Genomic DNA, 18,250 nt, shown 5'->3' on the forward strand with positions numbered 1-18,250 from the left:
CTGCAGCAGGGGTTGTCAAAAATTTTAGCAGTTTTGATATTTCTTTAACTTATAATTTTACAATTACCAAATATTTGTACACAATGTATCTGAAAATAGATAAAGATAAGACAATACAGACAAAGAAAAACGAAAATGTTTCGACGCATTCTTTTTGTAATATAAACGTTCGTTTTACTTGCTTTGCACGTGACGCTGTCATTTCGTCTGTTACTTATTTAAAATTTTCACATTGTTCTATGTCTTAAAATTAGAAATTAAAGTTAATGACCTAAACTACAATAGTATATTATACAGTACAAGTGAAAAAATTGACAGTTTCACTCACGTGGTATGGCGGATTTGCGGAATGCCTATGGGGTCCCATAAAATTTTCGCAAATATTATGGGGTCCTGGGGTCACGGAAAAATCTCAACGACAAAAAGAGGTCGCGACTGAATAAAGTTTAAGAAGCCCTAGTCTAATGGATATATTAAAGTGTTTTTTTTAACTTAGTCTGTTGACTCTTCTTAAGTTCCAGTTTTGTACAAAGAATAACCAATCCTTATTTACCTAGAGCCTTTATCCTCGAAAAATCCGAACCACTCCAGGCATATGCAGCTAAGTAATATATTGAAGTTAATTAAAACCACAGATTCTGAAATGAAATACTTTACTTACATGACAATTATTGCCGCAGAATTGAGTCTTCTGGAAGTCCTGTTGCAAGTTAATGACTTTATATTCATTAATGAACTAAACTTATCCAGCATTGGCATAGCTTCTGAAATGTAAAAAAAAAGTCATAAGAACCCAAATTATATAAATTTCCCATAAAATTTAATATGTAAAGTAAAACTGTCCGTATCATAAGTATCATAATTACAAGAGCAAATTACAGATTTTTTTTTTTTTTTTTTTTTTTTTTTTTACCCCCCAATGCATGACTGCCGCAAAGAAAAGAAAATTGTCGGAAAATACTTCTGTTCTAAGTTGGGAATATTAGAAAAATTAAAATAATAATAATAATAAATGGCTGCTTAAATGTTTTATCCGCCAGCTACACTTTCTGTAAAAGTTAAGGGCGAGGCGGAGAAATTAGCATACAATAATGAGTGCACAAATGTGATCTGTATGCACGATAACCAGTACGGTGTATGGTATTAACGCCTGCTCACCGGTTTCTGCAGTACTGGGAACAGAAGAAATGGACACAATACGAGTAGGGTCGAGTGCTCTTTGCGGATAAGACCCGATTTAATCTGAGGAACGATTCTGGACTTATCCACATATACACATATACATGGATCCACGTAAACACATGTGGAGAGAGAAGGGAACACTGCTCCAACATCATCGAAAGGAACAGTTTTGGAGGTACCGGAATTCTCGTCTGAAGTGGTATTATGTTTGGCAGCTGTATTCAGTTCCACATCTTGCAAGGAGTTTTAGTCACCGGTGTCCGTTATTCCTTGAGGCTCTCTTACCTCAGGTGCATTTGTTTGTAGGTGCTGTGGGTTGGAATTCCTCTTCATGGGGAACAACGCTGCACCTCATAATACAGTAGCTATGGTAGAGCTCTTGGAGAATGAAAATATTCAACGCATGGATTGGCTTGCAAGGTCCGCGGGCCTAAAACCCGTAGAATGCATTTAAGCCCTTCTCGAGAGATGCTTGGGAGCACATGACTAGCCGCAGCAACGATTCCGCAGCTGAACTGACGCTGCGGAAGGAATCAATCAGCTGCTATGCTTTAACATATTCTTGACGACCTTGTCTTTGTATGGACAGAGAGATATTGAAATTTCTGCATCGTAGTGAGGAGTGATCATTCTGCTTTTGAAGATCGGATTTTTCTTGCCAGGTGCCTATCACATGGACATTGGTACTTCTCTCCAGCTACGGTCAGAACTACGTTTTGTGCTTTTAGCCTTTTAATCCCTTAATTCGATGGTTTTGCTAACTTGCCGCATATTTTCACATCTTGGGATCTCATGGTGTGAAATGGGTCGATATGGAACACTTCTGCATTCAAAAACGTTACATTTGCAAACCATCTGATCCTTAAATTTTGCACACTAGTGTAGTACGATAGATAAACTCTGAAGCCATATGGAGAGCAGTGTCCGTAATCTGTAATCCAAAATCTGTTCAAATACATAGCTGTATTGTTTCCAGAAGCGATTGCTTGGGAAACTGATTTTTGCGTGTTCTGCTACTCTAAGCTAAGTTTGATCGAGCAATTTTGAAATTAAATTCATGAATAAGTTTTTATCAGGTTGTTTAGCTAAGTTTCGTTAGAAATTACCACATATGCCCATAGGTGATTATCATGTCCATTTAGCAATTAGTTCCATCTAGCTTCCTTCCATCATTCGAATCCCAGCATAAACGACATTGCATGTTTCTCGGCTTCAAAGATTCTAATCATCTTTATCACTTAATTTCCGTTCAAGTTGATTCCTGAATCCCACGCAAGTTTAGGACGCCAGAATATCTCCTAACTTCAAATCATATGTTATCTCTTCTTTATAGATTAAAGATAAATGTAATTAACATGATTGCTTCATTGTAATCTAGTCTATACACTAAAGAATACCATGCATAATATTACTTTCGTGGCAATAAAAGAGCCCTGGAAAAACAATTTGTTAAAATTTGTGGTTTCCGCAACGTCCATTTAATACATACAATAAGAATTAAAACATTAAACGAAGTGCTAGCAAAAGTTGCGCTACATTGTGCATTAAAAGTATGCTTTGTTTCTTTGCATGTTAAAGTGAAGTATGTAAAGTCTTGTTTAGTTTATTAACCAGTTACTTTACATTAAACTGCTTTCCTGTCCTTTTCATTTCCCACTTTCCTGCCAGAATGTAAATTTCTAGTTTCCACGATATTCAAATGAGGTAGAAAGAGATAGTATTTAAAGGAAGGTTTTTAAAGGGTAGCATTAGAGTGCGTTCTGCCTGCTGAAAGCCAGCTTGCTAATTTGATTCTCTTGAGAGTAGTTTTCAGCGGCGCTAAATTTTTCTTGCCATTCGGCTTGTCACACCGATTTTAGGTCAGAACCAACTTTTGCTACACTCTATTTGTGTAGCCGTTAGGCTAATTTACTTCTGCCTAGTTAAATCAAATAGATAGATTCAACTATCCTTTGATTTAAGCCATAAATTCTGCCTTTTGTAAGCACAAGTTGTGCTTTCTGTTAATTTTTATGCGTTAATTAAAAAGGTCCTTGACACCCTCTACCCTGTTTCTGTGGTACTTTACAAGACATAATGATAATTCACTTTTAAGTCTTCCGACATTTCGTACATTTTATGCTTTCAAGGAATACGAAACGTTATAAGCATTTGACACTTTATTTTAATCGTTGAAAAGACGAAGAGCAGTGAAAAATACACTACATTTATTCTGCATAATATTATGCACCTGATCGATACATTTGTTAGCTGGTTAAACGACTCTACCCGGGTCCAAATTTTGGAAAAGGCCTAAATGTTTGTATTTGCGATGTGGGGACACTTAAAATATTGTCGACCATAAAATCCTCTCGAGAGACTTTGGAAGGGAGAGAGGCATAGCTGACCCTCGGATCCGTGTGCCGGGGTGTAATTTTTTCAAAACTAGGACGAAGCTCGGCCAATTCGTACTATCTCCTATCACGTGCCTAACGACAGATCCAAACCTGCGTCCCTAGCCACGATAAGATTCGTGAAATAATGTTACTGTCATAAAAATTAAAATAAATCACAAAAAATAAAAGATAGAATTATAAAATTTTTGTTTCTTCATATCATTGCATCATAGGAAGAAGCATCGATCCTTGTTTGTGCTCATACAGTGGATTGCTGGGGAAAGACGGGAGCTTTATTTATGATACTGAATCGCATACTTCACACCGTTGCTTATCATTCTGATTTCGTACATATCTACATTAAATTATACTTTCCAAAAACATTTTTCAAGCCCTGGCGAACTGAAGGTACAGAAGTCAGCTAATATGGCTGCACAACTATACCTGTTTCACGTTTTGCAGTGAGTTATTATACGAGGGTTGGTCGAAAAAAACGGTTATAAGGGTAATAAACCATTTTTTATTAACAATAAATAGATAGAAAATAGAAAAGAAACATACTTGCCTATCATTTTCCCACATAATCACCAAATCTATTTAAACAATTATCTGAACGCATGACCAATTTGTTTAACCTGGCTTTGCAGAAATCATGTCCCTGCCCACTGAGGCAATTCTCGTGAGTGTTTCACATCACTGTCTGAAGAGAATCTCATTCCAGATAAATGTTTCTTTAATTTCGAAAAAAAGAAAATAGTCACTGGATGTTAAATCTGGGCTATATGGGGATAACTCCAGACTTTCCATTTACACTTTTGCAGCAATTTTTGAGTTTGGCGAGTATTATGGGGCCAGGCATTGGCCATGCAGGAAGTTGACACCGTCACTCAACATGCCAGGGCGCTTGTGTCGGATGGCTTCACGTAACCTTGTCTAAGTGTCACAATAATGATCGGCAGTAAGGGTATGACCGCTCTCCAAATACTGGACCAGAAGAACGAATCACGTCTCGTACCTCCCAATGAGACCACTTTTCTACTGTTTGTCCACGAGAAGAAAAGCGTCCACCACAGTGTCTGGCGGGTGGCGGGCTAGTATATTTCACCTTGGGCGAACCAAGGGTTGCTTTATTGTTATTTTGTTTTTGGCGACTGTTGGCCATGGAGGTAGGAAAAGGAGGAGGGGCCATTCCGCGCTAGAAGTGAAGCACTGTTTTGAAGCTTGGGTCACCAGACGGGGTGTTCTTTGTTTACATTCAGAAGCTCGCTTGACAAGATTCTGATAGTATTTCGACACACGACAATTCCATAGAAATCGAAAAAGGGACACTCTCGCATGAAAGAAACATTCATAGTGTAATGGATAATAGCAATTTGTATAGTTTACTAACATTTACGCAAAAATCACATCTTGGTTATTTTTCGATAACTAACAACAGCGATTTTGATTATGAATTTGTTTTATAAAATTCTAAGCTGTTGCACTACAAAAATATAGATTTTAAGAAAATTGCTAAAAGAGATCTGCCAAAATTTATTTTCTAGAAGATTTGAAAAGTTTGAAACTTGATGGCTAAATGTAAATATAAAATTATGTATGTTAAAATATTTGTAATTAGGCACATAGGTCAGATTAAGTTTTTATTAAATAGAGTAACGCATGCAAGGGCTATCTGCCTAAAAAGAGAGATGCCACCGTGGAGGAATTTTGAAGAAAAACTGACCTTTGAGTGGGTATTAAAAATAATACTTATAATTTTCATTCAAATTATATTCATATATATTTGTTATGTAAAACTTTCGGGTGTATGCTAAATTAGTGTAAATTACTTTACACGAAAAATATAGTGAATGCACAGAAATTAAAGATTTGCACATGCCGGAAATGATAAATAGGAAATATGTATGGGTATTTATGCATGTGCTTGCAAAAAGCATGTATCTGCCTTTGACAAAATACTTAAATATTCATTAAATTATTTATAAATGTATTTGAAATGAAGAATTTATTCACTTATAAACAACTGTGAAAGTACTGTGAAGAAATCTAATGATTAAATGTATTTAATTTATAATGATTATAAATGTTATCTAAATATATAATAACCTTAATATTGAATTGTAAACATAAATTGAAATCCTGTTGACAAATACGTTATAAAACTATTTAAGCAAGAATTGTTCGTATTGGAAAGCAATCTGTTAAAAGGTATTGTAAAGCAAATGCTATGAGATGCGCACTTAAGAACGTAATAAAGAGTTTTGGAATATGTATTGTTTAAATGAAGGGTTAAAAAAAAAAAACTGATAAGTATAATTAAAAGAATTATTCCCTTTACATGTTATAATAACTCAGTTACAAGTTTTAAATAATACTTAAAAAAAAAAAAAAAAAAAAAAAAAAAACTTATTTTATTCCCTTTCAGAAATGTTCAGAGAAAGTCAAATACTATTTTCCTAATAATTCTCTAATTTAAAATGAACCGAATAGAGCATTAATTATAAATTGACTTACATTTTTCGATTTAAAAGAAGCCAAAAAATCATGTCATATTTAAGAAAGTATTTTAGGAAGAAGCTCTATAAATAGAAAAGAAATAATGCATAATTTTAATATTAATAATACAATAAACTTTGATCTTAATTTTTGTACTTTAACCAAATAAAATCGAATTACCTTAATTTTTTTTCTAATGTAATTAACGAAAACTTGTGAAAATATTTCATTCAAATTAAACCATTCTGAGAAAACTGTCCTGTGAAAAGTATAGCATTTAATTCCGTTCAGAATGAAATGTTGTTTAAAAATATGTTGTTTTCACATACTTAGGACTCTGAAGTGTTGTAGAAAAAGAAAATATATACATTTATATGTATATTTGCGACGTAATTACAAAATATTTACACCCGAACGCATCAAATCCCATAAAACTCAATGGTAAATGACCCAATATTTTGGTCACCACGTAGGGATCGCCGGTGCTTCAGAGCAGGGTACGGAGAAACTTGTTTAGGGCGACTCCATCTTACTTCCTACCTCCATGCTGTTGGCTGAGGGGAAAACATTTTATCATTCATCTTCAAGGATACCCTTACGGACAATGGGTCAAGGCTCATTTCTACAGCAACAGACAGCTGCAGACTAATTGGTGAGAGGTTTTCTTATGATAGACTGACTGTAAACGTCTTGCCATTTCAATCGCTCTGACGCGTCTACGAACTTACTCTACCTACTCGCACAACTGCTGCTAGACAACTAGTGACATTAACTGTTGAAAATCTTTTCAATTAGAGAAATTTATATTCTTAGATCTTAAAAAAATTTTCATCCAAACTGTGCTTAAGATATCATTAATTTCAAAATATATTTTACAAATTTATTTGAAAATTTTTTAATGGAATCAATTTGATAAGAGGTGAAAGAAATAATTTAGATTACTAAAGTGTTTGATACATTTTATAAGTGTTTACTTAAGTCACTGACTGTGAGTGGAATTTTTTCATCGATTTTTTACCTAATTCCTGAGAAGTTATCCAGTTAAAATTCTGTACATACACTGTCTGTCGATAATAATTCAATATGATAAAGCGATTTTTTTTCCTTTTCAAAATTATATTTAGATCTTTTTCATTTAATATTTAACTGGTTTTTCATTCGTATCTTCGTTTAAAAAACAAACTAATCACATGAGTTTTACTGCTTGTACTATGGAACAGAGCGAAAAAAGTCTCTTTAATGGAATTTATATAAAAATTTTGATTTAATTTCTGAATTTTCGGTGAATTTTTTTAAAATTGTACGGTATTTTAGACTCTTTGATATTTATGATTTAAAATTTCAACGTCGAAAAATACATCGGATATAAAGTTTAAAAATTTTCACAGACTCTAAGACAAAGTTTTCGCCCTCATTTTAAAACAAGAATGGCCAGAAAAATATTGATTGAATCATTATCTACAATTTTTATATCCTTGTACTAAATAAAGGAAGTAATGTAGCCGCGAAAAATTTCAACCTTTCCCGAATCCATTTTGATATTTCCCAAATCCGTTTGGACAATTTTTTTGCGTCACGCCCGCACATATGGACAAAATTAAAGGCTGTTTTTCTCAAAACGGATTGTAAAATGAATTTAAAATGGATTCAACAGGGAATTTTTTCGTGACGTCTATATGTAAGTATGTTGTATTTCGCATAACTCAAAAAACAAGTAGCCATAGACTGCTGAAACGTTTTGTACGGGACTGCTTATAGCTTCTAGTTGCGCACCTCTCTTTTTCGTTGCTGTTCTTATGTCCTGGCTAATGTTTTTTCCCCCCTTTAGTTAATCTGCATGTTTTAGAATTATCAACAGTTTAAACGTTTAAGTGTCGCTAGGCCTATTGTTGCGTCTATTTATTTACATTTGAAGCCCTTAATAGTACAGTGAATTAAGTCAGTTGCGAGCCAAATTCGGTATCTCTTTGCCCAATGAGAGCCCTTTTATGGCAATATTCAACCTTTCTGTTTTAATGAGTTGTTTTGGACAGTTGCGGAATTGTCAGTTTGTGTAAGCCGGCCGTGTGTCCGGATCCTGCTCTCAATTGTCAATTGTCAATTGCCCAGTGGGACAGTTTAACAACAAGTTAATTTTAAATGTTTGTGCACCGAAGAGTTTGTCTTCCTGCCCACAGGCTGAATTGCTTGTTTTGGTGCAGAAACTCTAATTTTAATTGTAAAAACTGTTTTTCTTTAGCTGTTTTTCAATGCATTTGGTGTTTTAGATTTTTCTGTATTTTACAATTTTTAATGAAGATGTTTTGAATTTGTATGTATTTTTGCTTTGCTGCGAAGTCAGAACTGAACTGATTGAATGAGAAATACACTGCCCTCCGAAAGTTAAAAAACAGTATGTTTTTCAAAGCACACCATTAAAAAAATGTCAGTAATGTTTAAATTCACAGTTCATATGCATGACAGTAACGAAATAAAAAAACAATATATGCAAAAACGTCCAGAAGAAATCGTTTGCTTGATTCGTTGAGGTGGCGGGAGAACGGATGGATGGAAATGGGGATGTCACAAGCTGATGCTGCTAAACGCCTCAGTGTCTCTCATAGTGTGGTCTACTGACGATGGAATCAGTTTGAATCAGAGGATTCTGTGTCTAAAAGACATGTTTCAGGCATACTTAGAGTTACAAAAACTGCGGGAGACCGTTATTTAGCTCTTTCGGCCCGAAGGAGGAGTAAAATTACTGTGTCTCAGCTCCTGGTTGATCATTCAATGGCAAAAGAAACAAGAATCTCAGCTACTACAGTGCGCAAACGCCTGCACAACACAGGTTTGTATGCAAGAAGACCAGTTGTTCGTATCCCCTTGAATTGAGGACAAAGAGGTACCCGTTTATGTTCGGCAAGAGAACACATCTCCTGGACCAGTCAACAGTAGGCCTCTGTTCTGTTCACAGATGAGACCAGGTTCAGAGTGAGTCAGGTCGTCAGCTGATCTGGAGGGAACAGCGCATCAGATACAACCAATCCCACATTGTGGAAAGATAAAGTTACAGAAGTGGTGGAATTATGGTTTGGTCTGGGATCTGTCTCGTTGGTCACACTGACCTGCATGTGCTCCATGGAGGAACTTTGACCGGTGTGAAATATCGAGACGAGATCCTTGATCAATATATCCGTCCCCATGCCGCTGGTATTGATCCCGGATTTCTTTTGATGGACTACAATGCGCGACTGCACCGAGCTCGGATTACTGAAGAATATCTTGAGGGTCACGGTATGGAGCTGATGGAATGGCCAGCTGAATCCCCAGACCTGAATCCGATAAAGCATCTTTGGGACTACCTTGGGAGACAGGTTGCTGCTTTAAGTCCTCCTCCAAGGTCGTTAGATAAGTTTGAACAAGGATTACTCCGTATCTGGTCTTTTCTTCCCATTTCACTGACCGACAACTTAATTGACAGCATGAAATGTCGCTGCCGCCAATGTATTGCAGCTAAGGTTGGACACATTTCTTATTAGAATCCATTTTTGTAATGTTAACACTCCATTTATCCTCAAAAAACTGTGATATACTATTTCCCCAAGACTGGATTTCTCTGCCAAGAGTGCAATTTTTGGTTGTAATTCATGTTTGTGTTGAACTTTAGAAACGTTCTATATCGCATTCATTAAAGAACTGTTTAGTGAACTTGTCCTGTAAATTTCTTGTTTTTATGTTGCTTCATTCTTAAATTAGACACAAAAAACTTGCTGTTCCTTAACTTTCGGAGAGCAGGGTATATCACGAAAGAAACTCTAGGAAATAAGTTTAAATGAAGTGCAGTAGAAAATGGGTATATAATTCAATAGGCCGTGCAAGGAAGTCATATGGTGTCCACATCAGGTATTTTAAGAAATGTACTACAGTCTGAAACAGACGATTTAAAAATAAAAAAGAGTTTGTCGGGGAAAAATTGCTTTTGAGTTTGCCATCTTGAAGCACTTGATGATAAGCTGGCGTTATTCTTTTTCATATTAGCATAAATGCTTGTTGTAACATTGCTATTAAGTCCAATTTCCGAAACTGAATGTTCAAAGCAATTCCTTCATTCTCTAAATGACGTATAGTTGTTTTTCAGTTCAATTCAGTTTTCATTATTTCATAGTTTTCTTACAATATACCACTTGTATTTTAATAATGGCTAAAATTTCTCCATTGACAACGTGTAATTGAGACCAAAAGTCAGAAAATAAAATACAATTAAAAGAAAGGTTTTTATACAGTAAGCTTTTATTTAAAATGTGTATGATAATTAATGCAATAAAAGGCGAAGAATAATTGATCATATAGATTAATGGGAATAATAGATTCAATAATTCTATTTACAGAATTCATCTACAATTTTATATTGCGAATAATAAAATAGGGTGCCTGTATTGTATCATTAAATGTTTAGGCCATTACCTTTTTAAATTTTTTATTAATTTACTTGCGTTGTCAAATTTAAAAGGCACTAACTTTTTTAATTTTCTATTAATTTAATTACAGTGTCAATTACATAAGCCATTAACTTTTTTTAATTTATCATGGACACCCTACGCTTTTATTATTCGCGATATAGAATTGTAAATAAATTCTGCAAATAGAATTATTTAATCTATTCATCCCAATAAACTATATGATAAATTATTTTTTGTCTTCCAGTGCACTAATTATCTTATCTATTTTAAGTAAAAGCTTATTTTATATCAGCATATTTAATTGTATTTGATTAATTTTAATTATTTAAATAAAATTGAAGTAATGAAAGAATTCTTACCAGCTGTTCGTAAAAGAGTTTTAGTGTCATTTTTCAGAAGTGAAGAACTACATGTATCAGGAATACATACACCAGATGTCACTGATAAAGACTGAAAAAAAAAGCTTATAAAGCTATACGTTAAACTATTTCTTAAATATAACATAAGGAAATATTCAGTATATCTTACAAAATTTTTGAGCTGAATATCCCACTGAAGGGAACAATATCTCCCTCGGAAATTTCCAGCTGTACCATTAACTTGCGGAGGCGCATAAACATTCAGACATTCATAATAGTCTCCGGCCCATTTTACATTGCCTTCCAAAATTCCGCTGTCTAACTTCCCATAGGAATCAAACACTTAAAAAATAGAAATAAAATATAAAACAGAAACAAAAAAAAAATATGTTTAAAGCAACAAAATTAATGGATACTTAAAAAAGGAATTCAATTGATATTACACTAATGTGCAAAGCTTAAAACACAGTTAAGTTTTTTCGCTATAACTCCCCAAGAAACCACCTGGGAGATATAAAAATCAGAACAAAGACGCAGTACTTTATATTTAAAGAATGGAAGAAAACTATCTAATGGAAAAAAAACTATTTAATAACATGCATATAGAAATGAATTTTTCAAAAATAGCATTATGGAAAGAGTGGCTTCGATAAAATTGATTGTCCTTAGTAAAGAATATGATATTCCTTAATTGCAATAGTTGTGTGGCAGAAACCTATTGTACTCAGCATAAGACACTCAAACAGTTCTTGAGGTAAGAATTCCCATTCTTCAGCAAGCATCTGCTTCAGTTGCTTGGCGTTCGCCAGTGGAAATTGTCGTGCAGAAAAACGTCTCCCCGAAGCATCTCTCGCATATTATACAGAATGTAAGTCAATAGAATACGTTTGCCAGCCCATTCGAGTGATATACTCACATTCTATCAGTTCCTCCACAACCTGAATCTGATGTTTTTTGACGATATTATTCACTGAAACGTACAACGGGACTACAAACGTACAACGGGACTACAAACGTACAACGGGACTGCAAACGTACAACGTACAACGGAAAAGACACACGTGAGGGAAGGGTTGCTTTTTGACAACAGCGATCTCCAGTCGCAGCATATCCATTAAAATATAGAAGCCATTGGGGCCATTCAGCATAATGCCTCTCCAGATAACACAGCATCTTTTCCTGACATTAATGGTATGAAAACGTGTCCCTTCTCTCGATATCAGAATCGTTTGTGACTCCACCGATGATGCATCTGGTCTTTGGGCTTTTGGGACCAGTCTAAGCGCCGATGTTAATGCAACATTCAGAACGATAATCAACCACGTTACTTTTATGAAGGCGTATGGTTGCGATAAACTGCGGCATTTTATGTCCTGTAGCGGTATGCAGCTGCTAAACAATATTGCTAGCTGACTGGCATCAGTCTCTTTTCGCCTGCCAGAGCAATAAATATCACTGCATCCACAGACCTTTTTCTTGGCAGACCACCACAAACTTTTCCCGTAGCTGTACCGGTGTTTTGAAAGACTATTCCAAGCACGTGTAAAGACACTGTAGTTGATACAAAGTTCTTGAGCTACATTGGTCTTACAGTGTCCCTCCTCAAGATTCCGATTATTATTATTATTAGATTATTTCACGTGTGAAGCTATCTAGATGGTTTCTTTCAAATATGTTTACGTGCCCCTACTGAAAGCATATATCTGCTCCAGCGTGATCTGCATTTTGTTTTCGTTATTTGCATACAAATTCTTAGTGTTGCATGCAAAACCTCTTTTTCATTAAACTATACACAGGATCAGACAGAAGTCCTGGGTCGCCTATATTATATGACATGATCACCTATACAGTTACGTCATAATAGCATTATGGGACCTTGGGTAGAACCAGTGTGTTAGGACCCCTACGACAAATATATTTAATACAAATATACAAATATATATAAATACAAATATATAACACAAGTCAACATACACAGATTAGCATGGGTTCCTATGCTCATGGGGACCCCGGGCAAGTGCCCATCGGGCCCAGAATGCGTTAAGACGGCCCTGATCATCTAAGTTATCACATTTCTAACGAAATGGGTGTTCCTCCTGCTAATCACTATAAACCCTTTTCTCGAGTTTCATGGCTGTCTATTTCAACATTTCATCCGTGCTTATGTTTTACATATTAGTGTATATAAAAGTATTGCAGAATAAATTTCGAATAAAAAATTAATTTCGAAAATATGATATGTTTGGATTCGGTCTGTATTTGGTAATGCAGACAAAATCGAATGTTGTGCCTAAATAAACAAAAAGTTTCAAACATTGAGTTAGCAATAGTCATGTATTGGTATATTCGAAATTATTCGGATTAAATGGATTTTATGAAAACGCTATTTATAGAATTAATTTTTCACTTTGTAAAATTTTAATGACATTGCCCGAGACATTGCCTATTAATACAAAAATAAGTTCTCAAGACTCCAGCATAATATCTTGAAAACAGCGTTTTCTTCTTCATATGAGTTGGTTCAGGGACCTAGCAAAGAACAGTAACATACAAAAGAAATGCAGATCTAGTTTTAAATGATTTCGTTAAGTAAGTACTAATTAGTAACTTGCTAGCGAAGTATAATATATCAAATGTATAGACGTCCATACTTCTATCAAATTTTAATGAAGATTTTTCTATGCTGATTATAGTTACTGTAATGAGACCTGGGAAAAAATATTAATTTTAAAATAAAAGTATATGCCTGACGTAAAATTTTTGCAGACATTTGTATTCAGTTCTTCATTTCTTTTGAATGAAAAATAAATTTCTAATATATTTTTACTTCCTACCTAAGAATACACTTTTCCGAGCAGTCAATTAAATAAATTAAGAACTAGAATTATGAATTTGTTTCATATAAATTTGTTTTGATTGAACTGAGTCGTATAGTGTCAACTTACGAATTCAGCTTCATAACAGACGGTATACCTAATATACTGTGAAACTAGATAAAAAAGAAGTTGAGCTATTACTCCCATTTTATCTGTGTGATGATGTGTGTGATTTTGTCTGCAGTATGGTATATCGAAAATCTCTTGTTCACTTTCCAGGCAATTATATTCTTTAGGTATTTTTTAGAGCGGCCATTATATTCTTTAGACCATTATATTCTTTTTTTTTTTTTTTTTTTTTTAAATTTTCTTAAGCGGCTCACCAGCGGCTGAGTGGTAGAGTCGCTTAGCACTGGTAGTTCGGTCCGAGGTTCGAATCCCGCAAACGGGCTGGCTGCATGGGCGTTTTCGTGGTTTTCATCATGTGTAACGTGTAAACTAGTCAATTTCCCTTATAAAGTCCTCCTTGAAGGCATCCCTTACCTTAGGGAGATAGTCCTCGAGGCTTTTTCGTAATAACATAAAATCCCCCCCCCAAAATCTTAAGCTTGTAGGATTCTACCTGTAAAATATTAAATCAATCTCCTGCAGACCCTACTAGACTGAAAAGCGAATTACCGCTTCATCTGAATTAATATGATCAAGTCCTGAGAAGGATTAAATAACCTTATTAAAGCTTTAAATTAAACAGAAGGCATTATATGCGCGTATAAGTAATCTCCATCACTTTCGGATACTTAAGATAGCATAAGTTGAATTTCAAATTCAAGTATCGTAATCAGAGACAACACAAGCTGACCCATTTAAAGTTAGCTGAGTATTTAATGGCGCGCTTTAATGTCGGCGGGCGAAATGCCTGAAACCGGGGTACTTAGTGGCAAAGATGAGCGATCAAACGTAAATTGCCTAAAGCTTTAACTCGAAAATATTTAAAAACCCTATAGTATTTATATACTCTACAGCCTAATTTGCCATCTCGTGAGGACTACGGAAAGGAGAAACTATAGTAAAAGTTTTAAATGGTAATAGCTAGTAAATTAATATAAAATACCTCATAAGCTTCTCCAATTTTTAATATTTAATATCTGAACTAAAAGGGAAGGGTGACTGATAATTCGCTACCGAACTAGAATTAAACAATTGGAAGTCTTCGGACCCCACCCCCCTCATCTCAGTAGTGGTAACTCCAGTAATGGTTAAGGCAGTCCTCTCGCGTGTTCTTATTCTGCAATGGTTAGCTTATCAGTCCGGCACACCAAAGATCCTATGTTCGATTCCTGGACACAGTAAAGAGAATTTTCTTTAAAATTTTATTTTAAGATGTCCTACTTTACTAAGATCTTTGAAGATTAAGAAAGAATCTTATAATAGCTGCTGCTAGGTAAGAGGTGAGTTGAAGTTGTTTTTACTAAATTCTAAAATATTATTCAAAATCAGGAAAGAACATAAGGATCTGAAAGAAGCAAATATATTCAAGAGCCCATAACAGACAGCATTTAATGCAATGACTTGGAAGTTGGTTTTTGGACGGCATTAACTAACTTTTAGTCACAAGCATCACTGATTTACTTGTTTTCCATAATTACATGGGCCCACCAGCGGTCGAGCGATAAAACTGCTGAGCACTGGTAGTTCGGTCCGTGGTTCGAATCCCGCGAAGGGCGGGCTGCATGGGCGTTTTCGTGGTTTTCATCATGTGTAACGTGTATACGAGCCTTAGAAAGTCTTCCACGAAGGCATCCCTTCCCTTAGGCAGATAGCCCTAGTGTGCTTTGCCGTATTCTCAATACACCATAATTACATAAACGCTAAAATGTATTGAAAAGCTCTTATAATATTCTCATATAACATCAAGTACATATCCGTTATGATTCCAATTTTCCGACGAAATGAAGATGTCGCTTTTACCTAAAGGACTGTGCCAAGGAATTATTTGCGTCATTCGATCAAACGCATATGAGGCGCATAACAATTGCCCTTGAAATTTACTTGTATCTTTAATCATGAAATCTAGTCAGACATTTTCATTTCTAGTAGAACCTCCCACGTTCACTAGTTGTTTTCCTATGCATTCTCGAAATGCTTTACAAAGCATATGAATTTATATAACTTATTGAAAGGGATCAACAGATATATTTTTTCCTCCAAAACTTACGAGTTATTTATGATCAGATAATTTTTCGTTATATTTCTTTGACTTTAAAACAAAGTTATATGATAATAAATGGAACACAATGTCAAATTTCAGATATTTTTACTCCGAATTCAATATATCTCTTCTCAATCCTCGGTAATTCTAAAGAGCATATCTTTAGAATTTCCGATACATAGTTTCGCGCGCTGGAGAAAAAAAAAGTTTTTTTTTTTTTTTTTTTTTTTTTGCCTGAAGTGTTGGCACTGCTCGCTTTGAAATCGCTGAGCTTGTTAATCAAAAATTCGTTAGAATTTTACAAAATATGAAATAGGTAACAATACAAATTCCAAATTTGGGTTTCCAGATGCCCAAATTCGAGTAATCAAAATTTCGTTAACGTTTTACAAAATATGAAATAGATAATAAACAAATTCCAAATTTGGACTTCTAGATAGCCATATTCTAGCGGAGGACTGCGTTATTCAAAATTTGATGTCTCTAGGTACCGTTGTTTGCTCGTTGGTGTTGGTGTTGGTGTATTTAATCATGGCAAAGTGCACGAGGGCTATCTGCCTAAAGGGAGGGATGCCTTTCGTGGAGGACTTTCTAAGGGAAACTGGCTCGTATACACGTTACACATGGGGAAAACCACGAAAACGCCCATGCAGCCAGCCCGTTCGCGGGATTCGAACCTCAGACCGAACTGCCAGTGTTCAGCGTCTTTACCGCTCGGCCGCTGGTGGGCAACCCGTTGTTTGCTCGCAATGCGATAAAATTACATGCATTCATGCAGATTCTTCATTTTTTAATTTCTTTAAATATTATGCAGAGTTGTAATATTTGGTGGCAACAGTTTGAAAAGTGAAACGCCGTTTTATAGTGGACGACGCAAAATGCCAAAACGAAATTAATAACCTTTCTTTGCCAATTGTCCTTTTGGGTTAAAACTTTATACTTTTCCTTATGAGAATATTTCTTTGTGAATTGGTTAACACTTTTGGGGGAAAATGTAATAGATTCTTTTAGAAATTAAATAGATTTTAATTTTTATGTAATCTTCAATTAATTAATTAAATTAGCAATATTTTAAATAAAAAGTGAAATTACTTACTCTTCATAGCCCAAGGATTGTTAAAATCTAAAAGGTTATCCTGTGCGTATGTTAGGTCAAGGTAACAAGAACTATTCTTAGAAGATGAATAGTTTTCCACTGTATAACTTATTGTATTATCATTAACGCGATCAGGTCCATTTACGTCAGCCAAACTAAAGGTGTTCGCAACGTTTGCTTTCATATCCAGTGCCAGGCGTGTTAACGTTAACACTTCATCAAAATTATCCAAATGATCGTAAGTTTTGAAAGAAATTTTCTGATGTTTATTGAGTGAAATAATCTCGCTATGCACTGGGTAAATAATATTAAATATGCATACAGAGAGCAACCAAGAATTCAAAAAACATGCTTCCATTTTTACTGAAATCTCCGAATTAATATGCTTAACTTGTTTCTTTAAAAATGATTATTCTTTTATCGTAGATAAGGACATGGTTAGAAACAATGCAGTTGTAAATTGACGACGTATAATGATTGCTATCAAACTGCCTGATTTATTTGTTATCTCTCATATTTGTTGAAATGTCTGCGAAGAAAACAAGCAAAAAGTAAAATTGTTTTAAATTCTGGTATCCTTATTCTTGATAAATAAAACAATTATTCTATAGATTTTATAAACAGGACTATGCCTCTCGTAAAATCTTACTGAAAAGAAATTTCGTTTAAAACTCTTGAATTAGAATGTTATTTTAAAATAAGGTATTTACAGTTACACTACACGCCCCTTAACACGATCGTGGTTAATGTTATCATTCAGGTATTGTTATCGAATTATCGTAGTCCCGCCATTTTGTACCTGTATTAGTTACCTTTATTTTATTTGATAATCCACAGAGATAAATAGGAATATATTGGTTTTATTTGCATTTGATTTCATTAATTTTGATAGTCTTTCTTTATATTATGTCTACATCTATAACGTTATTGGTTATTTAAGCAGCTGTTTTTGAAAAAGAAGCCTTTAGAAAACTCTCTATAAATACTGTATTCAAATCGAGAAACTCATACTTTACATTGTGACATAGCATATGTAAAATTTAGATTTAACTTTTAGATATAAGAGATTCATTTTATGAATTATACTTTTGCTAACAGGGCTTAGGACTTAGAAGTGCCGGAGCCCTATGGAAGGCAATCAAGAAAGAGGAACAACAATATATATATATAATATAAATATTATAAGCAATAAATATAAAACCTCTTCTCACGCACTGAAGATATTTTTTCCCTGTTTCTCCCCCCCTACAGTGTTGCCATTGTTCGCTTTGAATCATT

The 18,250-nt window shown here is 34.6% G+C and overlaps 1 protein-coding gene across 1 annotated transcript in view; it reads right to left on the reverse strand.

Annotated features, from left to right (window-relative positions):
- The window catches only part of LOC118191973 (nose resistant to fluoxetine protein 6-like), a 60,049-nt gene extending 42,678 nt beyond the window's left edge, over window positions 1-17,371 (reverse strand). Inside the window, exons 1-4 of the mRNA XM_035362845.2 lie at window positions 16,973-17,371; window positions 11,021-11,193; window positions 10,852-10,942; window positions 662-764 (exon numbers count right to left, since the gene is read on the reverse strand). Of these exons, the coding sequence (XP_035218736.1) occupies window positions 662-764; window positions 10,852-10,942; window positions 11,021-11,193; window positions 16,973-17,330 (725 nt within the window). The 5' untranslated portion in view covers window positions 17,331-17,371. The remainder of the gene's footprint in view (window positions 1-661; window positions 765-10,851; window positions 10,943-11,020; window positions 11,194-16,972) is intronic.
- Between the last annotated feature and the right edge of the window lie 879 nt (window positions 17,372-18,250).

Source organism: Stegodyphus dumicola, chromosome 12 (genome assembly GCF_044657685.1).
Source record: "Stegodyphus dumicola isolate Sdum_Otavi_A_Nest chromosome 12, ASM4465768v1".
NCBI lineage: Eukaryota > Metazoa > Arthropoda > Arachnida > Araneae > Eresidae > Stegodyphus > Stegodyphus dumicola.